This window comes from Sciurus carolinensis, chromosome 17 (assembly GCF_902686445.1).
Source record: "Sciurus carolinensis chromosome 17, mSciCar1.2, whole genome shotgun sequence".
In the NCBI taxonomy this organism is placed as follows: domain Eukaryota; kingdom Metazoa; phylum Chordata; class Mammalia; order Rodentia; family Sciuridae; genus Sciurus; species Sciurus carolinensis.
In genome coordinates this window covers 21,865,308-21,885,260 of record NC_062229.1, presented here as the reverse complement: position 1 = coordinate 21,885,260, position 19,953 = coordinate 21,865,308, and the positions used below count along the sequence as shown (strand labels likewise).

General features: G+C 57.0%; 3 protein-coding genes and 1 long non-coding RNA gene across 4 annotated transcripts; 2 read left to right on the top strand and 2 right to left on the bottom strand.

The window, feature by feature from the left end:
• The first annotated feature begins 1,799 nt into the window (after positions 1 to 1,799).
• On the top strand, positions 1,800 to 7,835 carry Rab3a (RAB3A, member RAS oncogene family). Its single transcript, XM_047532255.1, has 5 exons — positions 1,800 to 1,949; positions 3,075 to 3,302; positions 4,457 to 4,575; positions 6,200 to 6,324; positions 7,041 to 7,835. The coding sequence occupies exons 2-5, from the start codon at positions 3,075 to 3,077 to the stop codon at positions 7,229 to 7,231; spliced, it is 663 nt and encodes a 220-aa protein (XP_047388211.1). The 5' UTR covers positions 1,800 to 1,949; the 3' UTR covers positions 7,232 to 7,835.
• On the bottom strand, positions 7,367 to 10,659 carry Mpv17l2 (MPV17 mitochondrial inner membrane protein like 2). The gene is made up of 5 exons (XM_047532256.1): positions 10,427 to 10,659; positions 9,854 to 10,024; positions 9,112 to 9,188; positions 8,889 to 9,017; positions 7,367 to 8,459 (listed from the first exon to the last, which is right to left on the bottom strand). The coding sequence occupies exons 1-5, from the start codon at positions 10,611 to 10,613 to the stop codon at positions 8,403 to 8,405; spliced, it is 621 nt and encodes a 206-aa protein (XP_047388212.1). The 5' UTR covers positions 10,614 to 10,659; the 3' UTR covers positions 7,367 to 8,402.
• Positions 10,660 to 10,769: 110 nt separating this feature from the next.
• Positions 10,770 to 13,100, top strand: LOC124969339 (uncharacterized). Its single transcript, XR_007105959.1, has 3 exons — positions 10,770 to 11,073; positions 12,765 to 12,861; positions 12,963 to 13,100. It is a non-coding gene; the product is annotated as an uncharacterized LOC124969339 (long non-coding RNA).
• A 2,197-nt stretch (positions 13,101 to 15,297) lies between these two features.
• On the bottom strand, positions 15,298 to 18,950 carry Ifi30 (IFI30 lysosomal thiol reductase). Its single transcript, XM_047531619.1, has 7 exons — positions 18,772 to 18,950; positions 17,180 to 17,362; positions 17,031 to 17,105; positions 16,796 to 16,888; positions 15,864 to 16,016; positions 15,647 to 15,700; positions 15,298 to 15,569 (listed from the first exon to the last, which is right to left on the bottom strand). The coding sequence occupies exons 1-7, from the start codon at positions 18,895 to 18,897 to the stop codon at positions 15,507 to 15,509; spliced, it is 747 nt and encodes a 248-aa protein (XP_047387575.1). The 5' UTR covers positions 18,898 to 18,950; the 3' UTR covers positions 15,298 to 15,506.
• Between the last annotated feature and the right edge of the window lie 1,003 nt (positions 18,951 to 19,953).

Below are 19,953 nucleotides of genomic sequence, written 5' to 3'. Positions count from 1 at the left end.
CACCACCATGCCCGACTATTATTTTAAAATACAGTCAGTGCAGAAGCTAATGCGCATTCTCCTGGCTGACTGGTATTTCTGGGAGCAACCATGGAGGAAGCCCGCAGCGAGCGATCGAGCGTCCTGGAAGTCTAGGAGCTGAGCAGCCTCCAGTCCTCACTTCCACCCCGGGGCCGCGGGCGGGCGCCTGGACCCGCCGCCGCATTCCCACCCCGGGTGCGGACTTGACTGCGGGTCTCCGCGTGGGCCGGGAGCCCGGGAGAATAGAGCCGGGTTTCTTGTTATTTGTTTTTTGTTTTTCTGAATTTTCCCAAGTCTCTGCAGTGGGTTTGTGATAGTTTCGTAGTCCAAGGGGGAGAGGGCGACAAACGCGTGACTCTTGGAAAAAATAAACTTCCCAAAGGCCAGCGGAGGGGGAGGGGCGTCCCAGTACTTCCCGGGCGCTGGGGCGGCTGGGTTTGGGGGCGGAGGGGCCCCCGGCCTCCAGGCGCGAAGTTATTCTGGTCTCCCGGCGCCTCCGCAGCTGGCGAGCTTTTTATAAACAGGATGAGTCCTCCCCGCCCCCACCGCCATCCCACTCCACCTCCGGGGGGTGGGCGATCCAGGGGATCAGGACTCTCTGGGGGCCACAAGTCCCCATGTTTGAAGACCGGAGTGGGTGGGTGACAGGAGACCCACGGTGGGGGCTGGGGCTCCCCTCCCCGAAATCCTGACTTTTCCCCCTTAAGGTCTGCAGCGCGTCGGCCTCCCGTCCTCCCCTGGGTGTGGGGCTTGCTTCCCGGGGAGCCAGGGGTCGCCCAGTCCCCAGGGTCTTTGCACCGGCTCAGTGAAGGGTTGGTAGGGGGACCCTCTCGTACCTCCCTGTCTCCTGGGTTTTTACCGCGGGTTTTGGAGGTTTAGGGGACAGGACACTTCTCTGTCCCTATTTTTGTCTTTGAATTTTTCTCTCGATAATGGGGCCCCGGGAAGGGAAGAGTCTGGCGCGTCCCTCAGTCCGTCCTTCCTGGGAGACGGTGCAGAGGGGTGGCTCTTTTGACCCCTATTTCTTCTTTCCTTCTTTTAAACTCATAAACAGGGCAGCGGTGGCCTCTGTCCGTCGGGTCCCCTTTAGAGGTCTCGCACATCGGGAATGGGACTGGGGTCTCTCTTGAGCCCTCCTTCCTCTTTTCCTTTTTTATTTAATTTGAATCCTAAAAATTGGGGGGGGGGGCATGGAGCATCTTTCGGACCCCAATTCCTTTTTTCTGAAAATGGGAGTTAGGGGACATTTAACAGGAAGTTCCAGCACTTCGGACGAAGCGGGGGCTGTAGGAGACCCGGACCTGGGTGGGCGCTAGAAGAGAAAAGAACCGCCCCTCCAGGACCCGGGCTAAGTCAAGGCCTCAGCTTCTCGGCCCTTCAAAAACCTTAGAGCCTCCATTGGACAGGAGAAGGGAGTCAACGGTTATTGATTGGCTACATGATCCGTCGCTCAAGCACCGAAACCAGTGAGAGGGCTCCAATCAGCCCCGCCTTTCCTGAACAGGGCAAGAGGCGGAGCGAGAGCTGGAGCCGCCCCCGCCCCTACTGCTTGTACATATCTAACCCCGCCCCATTCACGCGTCAATCTGAGCAGGGGCCCCGCCCCTTCTGGTTCTGCAAGCTTCAGTGGGCCTCATCTCCATGCGCGGCTCCGCCCCGATGGCGTCACGACGGTATCTGCATGTGCGGCCCCGCCCCACTCTTTGCAGGACGTCACCAAGGACTGCAGGGGCCTGAGCTGCTGCCGCCGCCGCCGCCGCCGCCGCCGCCGCCGCTGCCGCCGCCGCCGCCGCCGCCTCCGCTGCTGCTGCTGCTGCTGCTGCCGCGCAGCCCCACATCCCCACATCAGCTCACTGGGGGTCTCCGTCACCGCCACCGCCAAAGAAGTCGCCGCCACTCGGGTCGCTGCCACATTGGTGCAGGGCAAGGTGAGCTCTCGGGCGTCCTGGTGTGCTCCTGCTGAGCACCTGCATAACCTTCATTTGACTGATGGGTTTGCGGAGGGGGACGAGGTTGGCCAGGGTTGAATGGGGGGATAGAAGCGGCGGTGGTGGGCGAGGGAAGGGTTAGGTCCAGAGGCTCCCACTTGCCCGATCCTCACCAGTACCCCCAACCCCCAGGCGCTGCGGCGTAGGGGGAGGGGTGGTGAGTGCCTTGCGGGAACTGTGCGCGCGGAAGGCTCTTGCGTGCGCGTGCGCGTGGTGTGCACACGAGTGTGCGCGCCCGCCTGTGCCAGCGGGTCTGTGTACAGTTGCGTGTGTACCTGGGTATGTTCACGTGACTCCGTGTGACCCGCGTAACGCACACACGTGAAGGGAAATTCATGGACTATGCATATGTGTGCTCTGCTCTGTGCATACGTGCACAGAGATCTGTGTCCATGTGAGTAATGTGCACACGCCTGCAGGGAGCCGTGCGCCCAGGTGGGTTTGCGCATTTCTGTGTGTGAACTGGTATGCAGACAGGTGCCTGTGACTGTGCCCTGTGTACCTGTGTTTGCACACTCTATGTATAAGCGTGTACAGATGTGTGTGGGACTGTGTACATCTGAGTTTGTGCGCGCCCTGCCACTGTCACGTGATACAGCTCCCCTGGCCTGAGCTCTCCCGACCTAGGCGTTCCGCGGAAGGGGAGCTGCAGACGCACCATGCGCGTCCCCGCGGGACCATACACTCGTGTGCACGTGCGTCCGTGCAGCCTGATTCTGAGGACCATGAAAGATTGATGGGGGGCGGGGCCGGCCACAGTCACCCCTCAGAGTAGAGCCATGGGGTTTAGGGTTACAGTTCTGACCTGGGGCGCAAGCCTGATGGAGGGGCTGCAGGGATGGCCCCATGCGCTCCCCTTGAGCTCCTCCTTTGAAACCTTGGGCCTTTCAAGGTCACGGCTGGGCTTCTGGTGGGGCAACCCTCATTAATACTGGGGCTCCTGATGGTTTAAGAGGGGTCTCCCAACATCAGTACTCCTCTGCAACTCTCTCTATCCTGTGCCTGGGCTTGGGCAGTTGGGAATGGAGAGAGCCCCTCATGCTGTCCTACAACCCGCACCCCCAGATGGCATCCGCCACAGACTCCCGCTATGGGCAGAAGGAGTCCTCGGATCAGAACTTCGACTACATGTTCAAGATCCTCATCATTGGCAACAGCAGCGTGGGCAAGACGTCCTTCCTCTTCCGCTACGCGGATGACTCCTTTACACCCGCCTTCGTCAGCACTGTGGGCATTGACTTCAAGGTCAAGACCATCTACCGCAACGACAAGAGGATCAAGCTGCAAATTTGGGTGGGTTGGGCTGTAGGGCTTCTTCCCCTGCTGGCAAAGCAACCCCAGCTTGGTTGTCTATTTTCCTGGTTAGAGTCATTCATTCATTCATTCACACCCTGGGCATTTATCAGTTGCCTACTGTGTACCTGGGTGTACAGGATCATAGAGCACCCCCGTTCCGTCTGTTCCTGCCTGTTTCCCCATCTTCCGTTTTTTTCTGGAACTCCTTATGAGGTTTCAGCCAGATCTTGGCCCCTATCCTCATTTCCTGGGACAGATGCTATAGCTGCCTAGGGCTTCCTGGCTTCCTCCCTCATGCTTACAGAGGCCAGAGGGAGCCTGTTAAGTTACAACTGCCCTTTTTCTGCCCACCCTCCATGGCTTCCATTGCACCCCTCACCCAGCCCAGGAGACCCTGCCTGGCTTTTCCCTATGGCCTGCTCACTGTTTCTCAAACATGCTAGGTACAGCCGCAACTCTGGGCTTTGTGTGGTCAGTGTGGGCTGCTCCTCCCTCCCTCCCCTCCTCAGGTTTTTAAACTGCCCCCCACTCCACACTCCCCATCCTGGGCGGGCTTTATTTATCTCCTCAGTCCTCGTTACCCCCCAACAGGCTCTGTTTATGTGATTATTTAATTTTATTTTCACAGTGCTGGGGATGGAACCCAGGGTTTCATATGTGCTAGGCAAGTGCTGTACCACTGAGCTCCACCCCCAGCCCTTTTTATTTTGAGACAGGGTCTTGCTCAGTTGCCGAGGCTGGCCTTGAACTTGTGATCCTCCTGCCTCAGCCTCCTGAGTCGCTGGTTAGGCAGTCACTACCACACCTGGCTGGTTCTCGTCTTTTTCCTGCAAGGTGTCGTCCATTCCACAGGGAAGGGGTTTCTGTCCATTTGGTCATCAGCTGTGCGCTGTGATAGGGTGTCGCTCATGGTGTGTGCTTTGTGCCTAGTATGTGTTTGTGGAATAAGTAGGGAAGGACTCTGCAGTAGGATGAGTGAGGACTAAGAGCTTGGGATACAGTGACCCACCGGCTTTTCCTGAACCATTGAGGCCTGGGCAAGAGCCTGTCCCTCTTGGGCTCTGAAGGGACCAGACTGGATAATCTCAGAGCAAGTTTTCTCCGCGAGGAGCTCATGTGTGGGTCTGTGACTGCCGTCTCCTCCTCCCCAGGACACAGCCGGGCAAGAGCGGTACCGGACCATCACCACCGCCTACTACCGGGGTGCCATGGGCTTCATCCTCATGTACGACATCACCAACGGGGAGTCCTTCAATGCCGTGCAGGACTGGTGAGCCTGCCCCACTCCTCTCAGACCTCTGACCAAGGCCTGATGCAAAACCAAAATGGAAGGGGACACTTCAGATGGAAACCCTTCTAGGAAAATCAAGGGAAAGTCTGGGATCTGAAGTGGGCGGGAACACTAACTAAAAGCAGTTGACGTAGGTTAAAGGTTGTGTTTCTTTTTTGTTTTTTGGGGGTACCAGGGATTGAGCCCAGGGGCGCTTAACCACTGAGCCCCATCCCCAGCCCTTTTTATATTTTATTTAGAGACGGGTCTCACTGAGTTGCTTAGGGCCTCGCTAAGTTGTGAGGCTGGCTTCGACCTCGCGATCCTCCTGCCTCAGCCTCCTGAGCTCCCGGGATGACAGGTGTGCGCCATTGTGCCTGGCAACATTGCTTTTTCTTTTTTCTTATTTTTTTTGGAGGTGGTGGGGGTCAAATACAGGGCTTTGTCAATGCTAGGTATAGGCACTACCACTGACCACATTCCCAGACCTGAGGTTGGAACCATTTAAATGTTCTCCCTGGCCAGGGACAGTGGCAGGTGCCTATAGTTTCAGCTGCTGGAAGTCTGAGGCAGGAGGATTACTTGAGCCCAAGAAGTTGAGACCAACCTGGGCCATATAGCCAGACCCCATCTCAAAAATAAAACAGCCAGACACAGTGATGCACGCCTGTGAATTGCAGTGACTCTGGAGGCTGAGGCACAAAAATTGCAAGTTAGAGGCCAACCTTGGCAACTTAGTGAGAACCTGTCTTAAAATAAAAACTAAAAAGGGGCCAGGCACGGTGGCTCACACCTGTAATCCCAGTGGTTTGGGAGGCTGAGGCAGGAGGATCACAAGTGAGCCAGCCTCAGCAACTTAGCAAGGCCTTAAGCAACTCAGTGAGACCCTGTCTCTAAATAAAATACAAAAGGGCTGGGATGTGGCTCAGTGGGTAAGCGCCCCTGGGTTCAATCCCCAGTACCAAAACCAAAAAAAAAATTTCCAAAATTAAGAAGGGCTGTATGGTAGAACGCCTCTGGGTTAAATTTCCAGTACTGCAAAATAAGTAAACAAATAAATGTTCTGCTTAGACATAATTCAGAGAATTTCTGAATTTCTTGCAGAGGAAGTACTTTCGGGGACTGTGAGGGAGTTGGGAGGGGTTGCTTGAATGCAGAATTTTTTAAAAATACTTTTTTAGTTGGCAATGGACCTTTATTTATTTATATGCGGTGCTGAAAATTGAGCCCAGTGCCTCACACGTGCTAGGCAGGTGCTCCGCCCTGAGCCCCAGCCCAGCCCAAGAGAGCAGAAGTTTGAAGCCAGGCAGCTTTGGGAGCAAATACCCACAGGGAGGAAAGAGCGTGTGAGTTCTCAGCAGGAGAGATGGCCTGGAGGGCTCCCTGGAGGAGGAGGCTGGTCATCGGAGAGAGGATAGTGGGCACCCGGCAGACAGAGGCAGTGAGCAAGGACCAAGCTGGCCATGTCGGAGGAATATGGGCAGCGGTGGCTGGCGGGGACTCTGGGTGGGGGGCTGGTGGGCCAGGCTCAAGGTCTTCTCCCCAGAGCAAGGGAGAACCAGAACTTGGGGATGGCGACAGGGACCCCCAGCCCCTAACCCAACCCTGTTGCTGCCCCATGCAGGTCAACCCAAATCAAGACTTACTCGTGGGACAATGCCCAGGTGCTGCTGGTGGGGAACAAGTGTGACATGGAGGATGAGCGGGTGGTGTCATCGGAACGTGGCCGGCAGCTGGCTGACCATCTCGGTGAGTGCCTAGCAGGTGGGGGACCCATGAGGCTAGAAAAGGGACACTGAGGCCCTACAAGGGAAGGACACATGCCCAAAGGCTCGCAGCAGAGGCATGATGAGATTTGCAGATTCGCGCTTTCTGCAAACTGCTCTTGACCCTGAGCTACCTGAGGGGGTCCTGATGGATGTGTAGGAGTTCGCGGGCTGTTTGGCTTCATGCTGGGCTAAGGGCCTCTGAAAGGCTTGCACTTGAGACTGGGCCAGAGGAGGCCATGGGGGAGTGCAGAGGGCTTCCTGGAGCAGACACAGTGCGGCCAAGGCCAGAGATGAGAACCATCCTGTGTGTTTAGGTCGTGGCTCCACGTGGCTGGAACATGAGCTTTGACTGCAGAAAATGCAGCCAGTGGTGCAGGGCCTCACCACGTGCAGAGAGGCCAGAACTTCTCAGAACAATAGGGAACCATGGAGGGTATTTAAGGGAGGGTAGGCACAGTTGGATCTGAGTATCAGATTTCCAGGGCCAGTGCACGGTGATGGGCTGGGTAGTGGAGATTGGAGGCGTCTTACTAGGGCCCTGGAGACAGTTTCCGGATGAAGAAAGGATGGGAAATGCAGGACTGTCCCAGTCCAGTGTGGCTTCCCTGAGGGACTTGTCAGTGCCTTTAATGGGCCTTTGGGTTCTGGGAGCAAGGTGGGAGGAAGGGTCCTTACCCTTCCCTCCCCTGACTACAGGGTTCGAGTTCTTTGAGGCAAGTGCTAAGGACAACATCAACGTCAAGCAAACTTTTGAGCGCCTGGTGGACGTCATCTGCGAGAAGATGTCTGAGTCACTGGACACGGCCGACCCCGCTGTGACCGGCGCCAAGCAGGGCCCGCAGCTCACCGACCAGCAGGCGCCTCCGCACCAGGACTGCGCCTGCTGAGGGCAGCCCCGCCCCCGGCCCCGCCCCGCCCCGCCCCCCAGGGCCGCGGGACCCCGTCCCTGACAGCCCATCACCCTTATTTATTATGTAGTTATTTATTTATTTATTGAAGATACCCCCCAGGGGCCCGGGCCCCCCGCCCTCCCCGCCCTGTACATAGAACCCTGCCCCTGCTCCGCTGTGGCGTGTCGTGGTCACTGCTCACCCTCCTTTGGAGACCCCACCTTTTTTTTTAAAGTCACCCTCATCAGCAGTTGTTGGTTGTGAAGAGGGGACCAGATGACACCCCAGAGCAGGCTGATGTGGTGATGGGGGTGGCCAGGCTGCCAGCCCTTCCTGATGCAGCGCAGCCGGGCCCCTGCGGGGTTTCTCCGCGGGACCACAGGGGTGGGCATCCGGGCTCCTCTGGCGGGCTCCTCTGCCCCAGCGTTTTATCTTTTGGGTGGGTGGGGTGCTGGGGGTGTATTCACCACCCTGGGACCACTCCTCCAGACCTGTCTGATGTCACAAGTGTCAAATGTGCCCCTCAGTCCCCTAGGAGATGTAATGACACTCTACACACAATCCAATAAAGTGAATGGACCGCGCTGTGTCCCTCTGCGGCCGTCCTGCCCTCCCCTGCTCTTTGGACAGTCACAAGATTTTCAATTACAGAGAGAATTTAATAGCACTTCCATGGCTCTTGACCAGGGAAAGAGGAGACCCGGAGGCTCCCTTGTCCTGCCTAAAGCTTTTGGGAGTTAACTCCAGATCAGACCCTGTTCTAAGGGGATGGCCATGTCCTTGCCTTGGTCCCAGCTCCTGGGAAAGCCCCAGTGTGGCTGTGTGGCCCCCAGCCAGGCCTTGGCAGTGGTCAGGGTTTGGTGCTTGAGACCGGCTGCCTGGCTGAGGCCCCGTGCTGTGGGTGGGACGTCTTGGTCACAGGTCTTATTAGGCTTCCAGTGAAAGGGTTGGGAGACGACTGTCCATCTCGTGGTTGTCCAGATGGGGAAATAGGCCAGGCGTGAGCGTCAGAAGGGCAGCTCAGCTGGGAGCCTCGGAGTCAGGTGGGCCTGGGTGGTGGCCCCAGGACCCTGGCTGCTAGGGAGTTTGCTCCCCTTTTGGCTTGAGGGGCGGTCAGCGCCTCGTTGATGTTGCCCTGTCTTGCATCTAGTCCTGGCTGTTAGGCAGCTCAGTCGGTTCGGGTGCCCAGGGTCACACAGCCTGGGGACGTGAGAGGGCCTGGGATCTGTCAGCATGAGAGTGTCTGGTCACATCCTGTTCGTCCCTCCAGAAACCTCCTGCGCCCATGGTTCTTTTTTGGGGGTGCTGGGATTGAACCCAGGGCCTCTCACAAGTGAGGCAAGTGCTCTCAGAGCTACATCCCCTGCCCCTGAGCCCACACTTCCTGTCCTCAGGCTTGGGCTCAGCCCTGCTCAATGCGCAGCCAGGACCTGGTGGAGGTCACACCAGTACCTGGCACGGGCCATCAGATGGCAGAGCTGCATCTTCTCCATTACTGAGGAGCGCCCCACGTGCCCACGTGCCCACGGGGTGCAGCCTCAGGGGCCCTCAGAGGAAGCCCTCACGCTCTACTGGTGGCTGTACTCCCATTTGGGGCTCACAGAGATGGCGCCAGGGGAGTCCCCTGGGTGCCTGGTCTACCCACCACACTCACCCGGTACTTCAGGTAGGACAGGTATGTGTCCCAGCCTAGCGTCAGACCATTGATGTAGGTGACCCGAAACTGGGGAGGCACGAAGAGGAAGTTCACCAGCTGCGCTGCGGGCCACACGCACCAGTCAGCCTACGGGGAGGGGTGGAGTGTGGTAAGGGGTGGGGGGCCAGCGCTGAGAGGGTGGAGCAGGGTAGCATAAGGGGCGGGGCTGGAGGATGCCCACCTTGTAGAATTCCCAGAACTTGTCCCGCAGCTCTTGGCAGCTCTCGTCCAGCGTCTGGCCCTCCAGGCAGCCAAGGCCTGGGAAGGAAACCAAGAAATGAGTGTCAGAGGCCACATAGTACCCTGGAGATGAACTGGCCCCGTGATGGTGGGGCGGGGTTGGACCTCTAAGCGACAGGGCTTCCTGGACAGAGGGTATGGGGCAGTCTGGTGAGATGTGTGGTACAGCAGGGTGGTTGGTGGAGGGAACAATACAGAACAAGTCACTTATGAATTAATATAAGCACATTCCCCAAAGAAGGAGACACCCTGAGGTGGAATCTGTTTTTATTAGTTCTTCTTTACAGCCAAGGAAACTGAGCCTGGAGGGTGGGGAATGAGCAGCCCTGCCAAGACTCTCCACAGAGCCTAGGGCTGGGGTGACTGTACCCCATTCATCCCAGTCCCCACTCTTCTTCCTCCAGGCCTCAGGGCCTTTGCATAGGCTGACCCTCCTGTCTGCCAGCTCGGTGTCAGCCAGAACAGCCCCCAGACAATGTCCTCATCTCCCCTACACTCACCACCATCCACACCAAACCCCACTGGCTCCCTATCTATTCTGTCACCTATGCGATCTGTTTCCCGGTCCAGGGTCACCACACAGAAGCACATCAGAATCGCATCTCTGCATCCTCCTTAACACAAAGCTGTCTCCACCCATCCCAATGTATGAGGCGCAAAACCCAAGCTCATGGGCTCCTTACCCACGAAGTACCAGACGCCCAGCATAGGAGAGGCTACGAGCTGATCCACGAGGACCTTCTTGAGGATGTTTGGGAGGCCTCGGAGGCCGGATGCGGGGAGTAAGCGGTCCAGCCACAGGTACCAGTAGTGCAGGAAGGGGCCCATGCTGCAGCCCACCATAAACATGCTGGCTGAGGTGGCATAAGAAACAGGGTGCCAGATCAGGCCAGCAAACCCCACATCTCCCTGGCTAAGATGTGGTAAGCCCGGTGCCCGCCCCAAGCCTCAGCCAGAAAACCGCCAGACAGACGCTGTTCCAGGCTCCACGGTGGATGGCTGATTCCAGGGTTGGGAGGTGATGGAAGCGGACTAAGATCCTGGGTCTGGGGGGTGACGGAGACCCGGGGGTGTTCGGGGACAGAGACTCAGGGCGGAAATATCGGCGTCTCGGGAGCACGCCGAGGTAGGGTCCTGACGGAGGCGGCGGCTACGATCAGGAGAGACCGACCCCTGGCCGGATACGAGGATCTCCTAATCTTGGGAAGGGACACAGGTCCCCGAGGCTGAAAGGCCAGCAGCGCCGGCCTCCTCACCTGAGCGCCGTGGGTCGAACCTCTGTCCAGGCCGGGCGCGGATCTCCCAGGACTGGCGTGCGCCATCACCGGCTGCCATGAGTGCGCCGCAGCCCAGAGTGTTGGTGACCAGAAGCGCACGGCCCTGGAACAGAGGCTGCCCGGCTGCCCACAGACCACGCAGCCTCTGCCAGCCACCCGGCGCCATCGCCACCCTGGGCGCAGAAACAGGCGCGCCGCTCTGCCCCGCCCCGAGCTGCGCCAGCCAACCGCGAGTCTCCGCCGCTCCATGAATGCCCCACGCGGTTGCCGACCAATCCACACTCTCTCACCAGTCCTCACGCCCGCCCCGAGTCGCCTCCGACCAATCACTGATCTTCGCGGAGCTGCACTTGCCCGCCCCGAGCATTATTGACCAATAAAAAGCAGGGGTCGGTCTCCGAAAGCAGTGTACCGCCTCCCGAACTCGCGGACCAATCGCAAATAAGGGTTGCCCTTCTGTTCTCCGAATCGAAGAGTGACGTCACACCCTGTTTCCCCGCCCCTTTCTGTGCCGGCCTATGGACAACAGTAACCACACCCCCGGATGCCACTACTGGCCAATCGCTGTCCGGCATCTCGCTGTCTGTTGCCCCGCCTCCCGCGTTGAGATGACCAATCTCAGGCAGGTACTACAGTCTTTGGGTTTTGGTGCTTTCCAGATTTCCAGATGCTCCGGGAGTTGGTGGGCTTGATCGCTACAGGAGACCGAAGTTCAGTCCTGCAAAGTCTTCTGGAAGTGGGTGGGGAAAGGAGCCACAGCTATGCGTGGGCAGTACAATTGGACCTGGTCCAGATGTTGACCTTGGTCCTGACCTTACCCGGGCCTCAGACCTCAGTTCCCTAAGAGCAACAACAAGAATAATAAACGTTAGACACAGTTCTGGGCATGTTACACGCACTGAATCACATCACGGCAACGTCGTGCTGTTGTAGAAACGGCATCCTCGTTTTACTTCCTATGTTTCTGTAGGGAAAAATGTGAATTTCAACTGGGTGAAACGGCGGACGCCTGTAATCCCAGCCGCTAGGGAGGCTGAGGCAGGAGGACAGCAAGTTGAAAGCCAGCCTCAGCAGCAACAAGGCGCTAAGCAACTCAGTGAGACCCTGTCTTTAAATAAAATGCAAAATAGGGCTGGGGTTGTGACTGAGTGGTCCAGTGTCCCTGAGTTCAATCCCTGGTAACCCCCCCATCTCCCCAAAAAAGTGAATTTCAGTGGAAACCTGTGTCATGTTGCAGACTACAGCCCACGGGCCAAATCCTGTTGCTCTCTGGTTTTGTGTGGCTCTTGAAGTAAAATAGTTCTTACATTTCTTTTTTCTTGATCCTGGGAGTTGAATTCAGTAGCACTCTACCACTGAGCTGTATCCCCAACTCTTTTTGTGTTTTTGAGACAGTGTCTTGCTAAGTTGGCCAGGCTGCTCTCGAACTTGAACTTTTGATGCAAAGTTGCTAGGATTCAGCTTGTTTCCTTCATTCCTTAAATGACAAGGAGGAAAAATCAAACACCGTCAATCCACTTTAACTTTTTTCCTTCTCTTTTGGAGATGGGGTCTCATCATGTTGCCCAGGCTACCCTCAAACTCCAGGACTCAAGGGATCCTTCTGTTACAGGACAGAGGTCTTCTGTGACACTGAGGCATCCTGGATTGAACCCAGTACTGAAAATGGGGAGGCTTTTCCTCCTGAGCTATATCCCCAGTCATTTTTATTTTTTAATTTTGAGACAGGGTCTTGCTAAATTGTTGAGGCTGGCCTTGAATTTGCAATCCTCCTGCCTTAGCCTCCTGTCTCAGTCACTGGGATTACAGGGGTACGCCGCCATGCCCAGCTGCCCCTTGACTTTTGACTGGCAGCAGGATGACCTTAGACTTTCAAGTTACCACTGCCATGAGGACTCTAGGTCACTTTGGCCTAGGTTCTAACTGGAGCCTATTCTTACAGATGTTATGGCTAGGTGGAATTATCCTTCTCTGCCTGAATTCTGGGATCTGTTCTGTGTATGTCAAAAGCTGCTGGCTCGGGGTAACTGGGGTTCTTATCGGCATTTCTGGGTCTGCATTTCTCCTGCAGATAAGGTAGTTTGTTGAGGAATATGACATATTCTGCTGATTTAAGTCAAGCAGGACCGCAGGTAAATTGCTTTTTAAGTGAAAGCATGTCAGGTCAGCATCGCAGGCCCATTTTATAGACTTGTTCCCTTAACTCACGTTCCCACCGCTCACGTCTGTCTGTCCCTTATCGCTCCCAGAGTAGCGGGGCTCCAGGTAGGTATCTCTGCACCTGGTCTTCAGGGTCCTCCTTTGTTTATCTCCTTAGTGACTTTCCACTTTCCCTCCCGCCCTCCTGGCTTGGATCACTGACACCTAGGACGGCCCCTTCCCAGGTTCTGCCAGCCCAAGTGCAACCACTTCACGTAAGTGTCACAAAAATCATCACAGCAGACGGTGTATGAATGTGCTATTGTGGGCCATTCAGCATTCACTGGACTTTGAACTTGGCTCTCTTCTGGAGCAGGTGATATGCGGTCCAGTCCTCTCTGAATGCCGGGCAGCAGCAGCGAGCGGCAGCTGCCAGCCAGTCCCGTGATCAGGAGGGGAATCACCGACACTGTTCACTGGAAGACAACCAGAGCGGTCCCACGGTGATCGCTGTCACTCCACTGAGAAGTCAAAAATTGTAAGGTGATCTATACTAAGTTGAACCATTGTAAGAACTTTCTAGCATCTTATACTTAATTGATTACACAAGATATTCAACATTTTATCTAAAAAATTTCCTCTGGGGCTGGGGTGGGAGCTCGGTAGTAGAGCAGTTGCCTAGCACAGGTGAGACCCTGGGTTTGATCCTGAGCACCGAATAAAAGTCAATAAATAAAAGAAAGGTATTGTGTCCATCTACAGCTAAAGAAAAGAAAAGAACAAAGAAAAAGTTCAGCTGGGCATGGTGACACAAACCCGTAATCCCAGCGACCAGGGAGGCTGAGGCAGGAGGATTGCAAGTTAGAGGCCAGCCTCAGCACTTAACAAGACCCTTTCTGAAAATAGGAGAAGAAAAAGGAAGAGGAAGAGAAGCAGCAGCAGCTGTGGTGGTGGAGGGGAAGGTGGAGGAAGAAGAGGAAGAGAGAGAAACAGGAGGGGTTGGGTGTCGCTCTGTGGTAGAGTGTCCCTGGAGTTAATCCCCAGTAGTGAAAAAAAAAAAAAAAATTCCATGAACACCAGATGTCATCACTGAAGACATTTGAACCGCAAACCATGTGGCCTATTGGATTTCTCTCTCCGCCCCCGGATTGCACTGCTGTCGCCTGTCTTCATTACACCATCTAAAGACCGTTTAAGACCGTGTGAAAATCTCTGCTCACTGCCCTGTAGATTTAAAAATTTGAGTTTAGAACTAAGGATGGAGTCCAGTGCTCAAGTGCCTTCCTGCCTAGTATGTGTGGGACCCTGGCTTCCATCCCCAGCACTGCTAAGAGAAAACAAAATAACCTGTTCTAATCATTAACCTCTGCTTTTTTTTTTTTTTTTTTTTGGTACCAGGGATTGAACCAAGGGCGTTTAACCACCGAGCCACACCCCCAGCCCTTTTTTAAATATTTTATTTAGAGATGGAGTTTTGCTGAGTTGCCTCTCTAAATGGCTGAAGCTGGCCTTGAACTTGTGATCCTCCTGCCTCAGCTCCGGAGCTGCTGAGATGACAGGCGTGAGCCAAGTCGCCCAGCGATTCTTGTTTTTCCAGAGAAATAATCCTGGTGAAGTGCATGATGGGAGTGGGGGGTGGCTCGTGGTGGAGCGCCTGCCTTGCAGGGGGAGCGCCTGGGCCCAGCCTGATGGCTGTCACAGTGTGGAGCTCTGCTGGCGGTGCCTCCCGCCCTAAAACGAGAGCCCTCCGTGTAACCAAACCGCTCTGCTCAGGGTCCCTCTCTTCCGCTTGCTTCAGTTTTTGTTTTCTCTCCTTTTACAGATCTCAGATCTCACAACATTTTTTTTTCTTTTCTTTTTCTTTTGAAACAGGGTCTCGCCATGAACGCCTGGGCTCCAGGGATCCTCCTGCCTCATCCCCCAGAGCTGCTGGGAATCCAGTTGCCCATCGCTGTGCCTGGCTCCTATTTGGGACTTTACAGATGTCCTCAAAGTGTCTAATGGCTTGATTTGAGCTCATCAGGGGGAGCTTGGTCAACGCCCTCGTGTCTGGGACATGTCTTTCGCGCCCTGCTGCTGATGGTGCTCCGGGCAATGTCAGGCAGTAACAGCCCATTAGCTGCTAGAACTCAGTGAATCACTGAAACGTTAACTTGGCCAGGATCCCTCTAGGATGCACTTAGTCATCACATCGCTTCATTCTGAAGTCCGCATGGTGCAAATCAGAGCCTGCATTATTATTAGTAGTTGTAGTAGCAGCAGCAGTAGTAGTTATTTTGCTATGCTTGGATGGAACCCGGGGCCTCACACTGGCTAGGCAAGAGCGTCCACCCCTGAGCCACGACCCCAACCCCTGAAATGCTGCTGCTGCTGATTTTTTGGTACCAGACACTGAACCCAGGGGCACTCAACCACGGAGCCACATCCCAGCCCTTTTTATTTTTTACTTAGAGACAGGATCTTGCCACGTTGCTGAGGCTGGCCTTGAACTTGTGATCCTCCTGCCTCAGCCTCCTGAGCTGCTGGGATCACAGGCATGCGTCACACTGCCTGGCTTAACTTTTCCATATTTGACAACTATCCAAGGGGCTGGGGTGTGGCTCAGTGGGAGAGCGTCTGCCAAGCCCCTGCAGAGCCCTGAGTTCCATTCCCAGCCCTGCAAAAAATGAAATCAAATAAATTTAAAAAGTCACAAAATAAATCACCACAACCAGAATTTATTATTTATTAAATGAATTTCAATTTCGCACCTTTCTCAGTGAGGCAAAGTTCTGGGTCATGGGCTGGAATTTGGGGTCTGGGCTTTGTGGAATGTGAGAAGTTATGCAGGTGGGGGGTCCTGTCCGCTGAGGGCTGAGGATCTGGAGAAGCGTGGCGGCTGGCTCTGGCCTTCCTGCCTGCTCCCTCCTGGACCTGACTGTCACTTGTAGCAGACCTCCCGGGGGGCAGCAGCCACGGATGAGCAGACATCTGGCTTCTCACCCTGGAGTGGGGGTCCGTGTTGGGATCGGGCAGGAGACCCCAAGCCACCGTGCAGCCCGGGCCTCCCACCCAGCTCACCTGGTACAGATGGCAGACGAGGCTCAGCAGCTGGCTGGGGTCCTTCAGCGGCTTCTGCACAAAGTGGAACCAGAGGCCCCGCTGTCCTACCAGCCCCATCGTGCTGGCATCCCGGCTGGGCCCCAAAGGGGCTGCCGAAGTTCCCCAGCCGGCCCGGCCCAGAGGGCACCTGGGTCACCCAGCCCTTCCCGGGGTCCAGCTGCAGGTGCAGTCTTACCTCGTTGACGACGACCCAGGGCACGTACTGGTGGGGCGGCTGCAGCGCGTTGGTCCGCTGAGCGTTGGCGTGCATGAGCTGGGTGCCCCGCTCCCCCAAGGCACAGTCCAGGATGCTCTCTGGGGACACTTCTGGGGCATAGAGCTCCAGGCACTGGGGGCAGGCACAGGCCAGCACGTTGCTCAGCTTCCTCCCTCTTATCTCCCTGACCTAACGGTCCCCTCTCCCCAGCCCCTCACCAGGCTTGTTTCCTCACTGGCAAGTGGGGACAGTTGGTTCCACAGCAATGCAACAGTGCCCGTAAACAGTAGGTGCTCAGTATGTGCCTGAGCAGAGGACCCTGGGGCAGGCGTTCTGGCTGCTCCTGCCTCCCACCCCTTGGCTCACCCTCTGAGTCCAGATCTGCAGCCTCCGCTTCCTCACGGTCTCTCCTGTACTCAGAGCCTCCGAACGTGCTGTTCCCACTGGCAGGAACACCCTTCCCTTCCTCCTCCTTCCCCATTCTCCTGAGAGCTTCCTCCTCCTCCTCACTCCCCAGCCCCATTCTAATCCTTCAAGGTGGGGAGTGTCTGGGGTGAGGCCTCTCGGGTGTCCTGGATGTTTGATGAATGAATGAATGATCGGGGTGGTGAATCACCCTTTGGGGAATTAGATTTTACAATCCCCCAGGGAAATAGGTGGGGCCTGTCCTAGCTATGGTCCCCATAGCCCATCATCCCTGTCCAGCTCAGAGATGCTTCCTCCAGGAGGTCTTCCCTGATACACTTGCACCCCCAAGAGACCTGTGTCCCCCTGATTCAGAGAGGGGAGCTTTGAGAGGAGAGGCTGTTTTCCTGGGGCTACAGGACAGTGGGGCCGGGACTTGATCCAGGAAAGGCCAGGGCCCGGGGTTCCTCTCCTCCTCCCCACCGCAAGCCGGGGGTGCAGCTCACCGGCTTCAGATTTTTTTCCATTTCGTCCAGCTCCTCCAGACAGACGATGGTGATGAAGGCGACGTCGGGCTCCAGCTTGTCCAGCAGGCAGGCCTGGGCCAGAGAGGGGGCGCAAGATCACGAGGGGGCCAGACGCCCAGGGCTTCTGGGAACAACCGCCGTCCCTACTATGGATGCAGCGGAGGAAGACGCCTCTGCTGCCGCCCCTGTGCGCGGCGCGGCGGGTCCCGCTCACCTCCACCTTGTTCAGCCTGCACTCCTGCTCCCCGTGTTGGCACGTGAACTCCCACGTGCCGCTGACGTTCCGCTCCTGCAAGCAGAGAGCGGGTGAGCGCAGGGGGCTCGCTGCTGACCCCTCCCCGGGCGTCCCCGGCGCCTGCACACCTGAGCGTTTCCGTAGGGCACCAGGGTGACATTGAGGATCTCCATGACCATCAGCCACGTTGGGAAGAGATCTCTGACCAAGAAGTACCTGCAGCCACCGCACAGGGACTCGTAGTAGAGGCTTACGTTCACCAGCGGCTCCGAGGACTTCCTGAGGGGCTGCCGCAGGCACAGGTCCTGGACCTGCCAAGAGGGAGGCGGTGAGCCGGCCCAGCCCTCTGGGTAGCTCCCCGTGAATTTGAGTTCCGCCGCATGCTTGCAGAAGGGAAAGGGCGAGCAACAGGTGCACCTTGAACTTGGACCAGACCTTGCTGGCGGAACCCTGACCCCGAGGCATTTTTTTTCTTTTTTCTTTGCAGTGCTGGAGATGGAACCCAGGGTCCCACACGGGCTAGGCAAGTGCTCTACCACTGCCCTGCAGAAGTGTTATGGTGTCCTTCCGTGGTCCCTAATCTCAGTCTGTCTACAAAACAGGACAGTCTTACAAACAGTAGGCATTTCATGTATGCACAACCCTTGCTTTCCTCCAAGTGAGGTAAAACCCCTCTCACAAGTGCTGGGTACTGTAACCGGCCAAAGCACATGTATTTCTGGTCACTGTATTGGGGATGCAACCCAGGAGCGCTAACCACTGAGCAACATCCCAGCCCTTTTTACTCTTTACCTTTATTTTGTTTTTATGTGGTGCTGAGGATCGAACCCAGGGCCTCACACATGCTAGGCAGGCACTCTACCGCTGAGCCACATTTCAGTTCTTTTTACTTTTTAAATTTTGAAACAGGGTCTCCCTAAGTTGCTTAGGGCCTTGCTAAGTTTCCGAGGCATCCTCAAACTTGCAATCCTCCTGCCTAGCCTTCTGAGTTGCTGGGATTACAGGCGTGTGCCACAGCACCCAGCCTCAGCACCACTTTTCTGAAGGTGCATGCCATAGGAGCCTAATGCATGCTCATTTCTCATCACTTCACCCCCAGAGCCTTGGCCCTGAGCTGAGCAAGGATGTGCACCCACGCAGACTCCTTAGTTTTTCTTCCTCTCCGGGGACCTACGTGAACCTCACCCATGCCCCACTAACAGAGGCGCGCCTAATATGTGCTGACTTCCGGCTTCAGCAGAAGGGTGGCAGGCGGGTCATGTCTGGGGGACCATGAGCAAGTTGCTCAGCCTCCAGGGCATCTGCTTGCTCCCTATCACAGGCACGCCAGGCCTCCTTCCCCGGCGGGAAGACGTGCAGAGCTGACCAGACCGTGTGCAGGCGGCCGGCCGCCGCTCGCTCAGCTGGTCCTCCCCTTGCCTCCAGGGGCGGCCCGGTTCCCAGCCCACAGGTATACAGTAGGTGCTTAGTGAACTCTCAGGAGGAGCAGGCGAGTAACTGCTGCGGGTCTCAGACGGGCGAAGGGGAAGCGAAAGGGTTCGGCGAGCGAGCGTGTGACCCGGTGTCAGGGGAATGGATGGGGCGGGGGAGCGGCCTCGACCCTACAGCATCCCCTCGGGGGTCCGGAGCTTCCCGAGCAAAGGCTCGGAGGAGGAGAGGAGCCGCCTGCCCCGCTAGGGCGCGGTGCCCTCTGGCCCGCCTGCCGCGTCGCTGTCCCTACCTTGCAGGTGGCTGCCCTCTGGTAGGACGTTTCCAACGAGGACGCCCGCGCCACAGCGGGGACCTCCAGCAGCAGCAGCAGCAGCAGCAGCGGTGGTAGCAGCGGCGGGAGTGGCGACAGGGCCATACCGGCAGGGGCAAAGGCGCGACGGCTCGAGTGGCGGCCCCGGGGAAGGAGGCGGCTTTAACCCGGCGGTGGCCCCGCCTCCAGGCCGGGCCACTCTCCGGGTGCCCACGCCCCTGGGGCCCAGGCCAAGTGTCGCGCGGCTCTTTCCTTCTTTCCCTGCGCCTGCTTTCCAACCTGCCCACGCTGCCAACCCCGCCAGGTGCAGCGCCCCAGATCACGAGGCGGTCGGGCCACCTCCAAGCTCCCTCTTGGCCGCCAGCCGCGCCCAGCCGTGCGAAGCGGGGGGACCAGAGCCCTGTGAGCCCCGTGAGTCCGGGGGCTTCAGTGGCCCACAGAGAGGCCGAGCAACGTGAGCGGTCACCACCATCCATGGACACTCTGGGGATCCCCAGGGTAATCAAAGCCCCTCCACGGCCTCTGGGACCCACTCCAGGTCACAGCCTGAAGTCAGCAGGGGCTGCGCAGCCTGGTCCCCACCCCCGCTCCTGGCCAACCATTGGGACTGGCCCCTCTCCCTTTCTCCCTCAGGGCCTGGGGCTCCAAACCCACCACCACCACCAAGCTTGGCAGCGGCTCAGCCAAAAAGCAGAACCCAGGACCCAGGGGGGTCTCCACCCCTACTTGGGGTGGGGAAAGAAGGTTGGGTTCCTTCTTTCCCCAGCCAAGGCTTGGGATGGGGGAAGTCCTGGCCCTGCCGGAGGAGGGAAGCCCTTTACTCTCCACAGCCTGGCGTCGGGCTGGTCTCAGCTTTGCCCCCAGCACACGACTGATCTTTTAGAAAAGGGAGCCTCGGTTTCCCCTTCTGTAAACCGGGGAGAAGAGAGGTTTGGGGGATAAAACCACCAGAGAGGTCTCAGAGGCAGGGAAGGCTGTTGTCACGGTGGGCCTGGGGGTGGTACAGCTGGGTCCTGTGAGCCTGGGCAGGGCCATCCGGGACAGCCCCAGGGGTGCTGGCAAAGGGCGGCCTGAGGGGTTTTGGATAACTGAGAGGTTCAGACGTCCCACTCGTTCCAATCCTGGCAAGACAACCCAGTTCCACAGAAAGAGACACCAGGT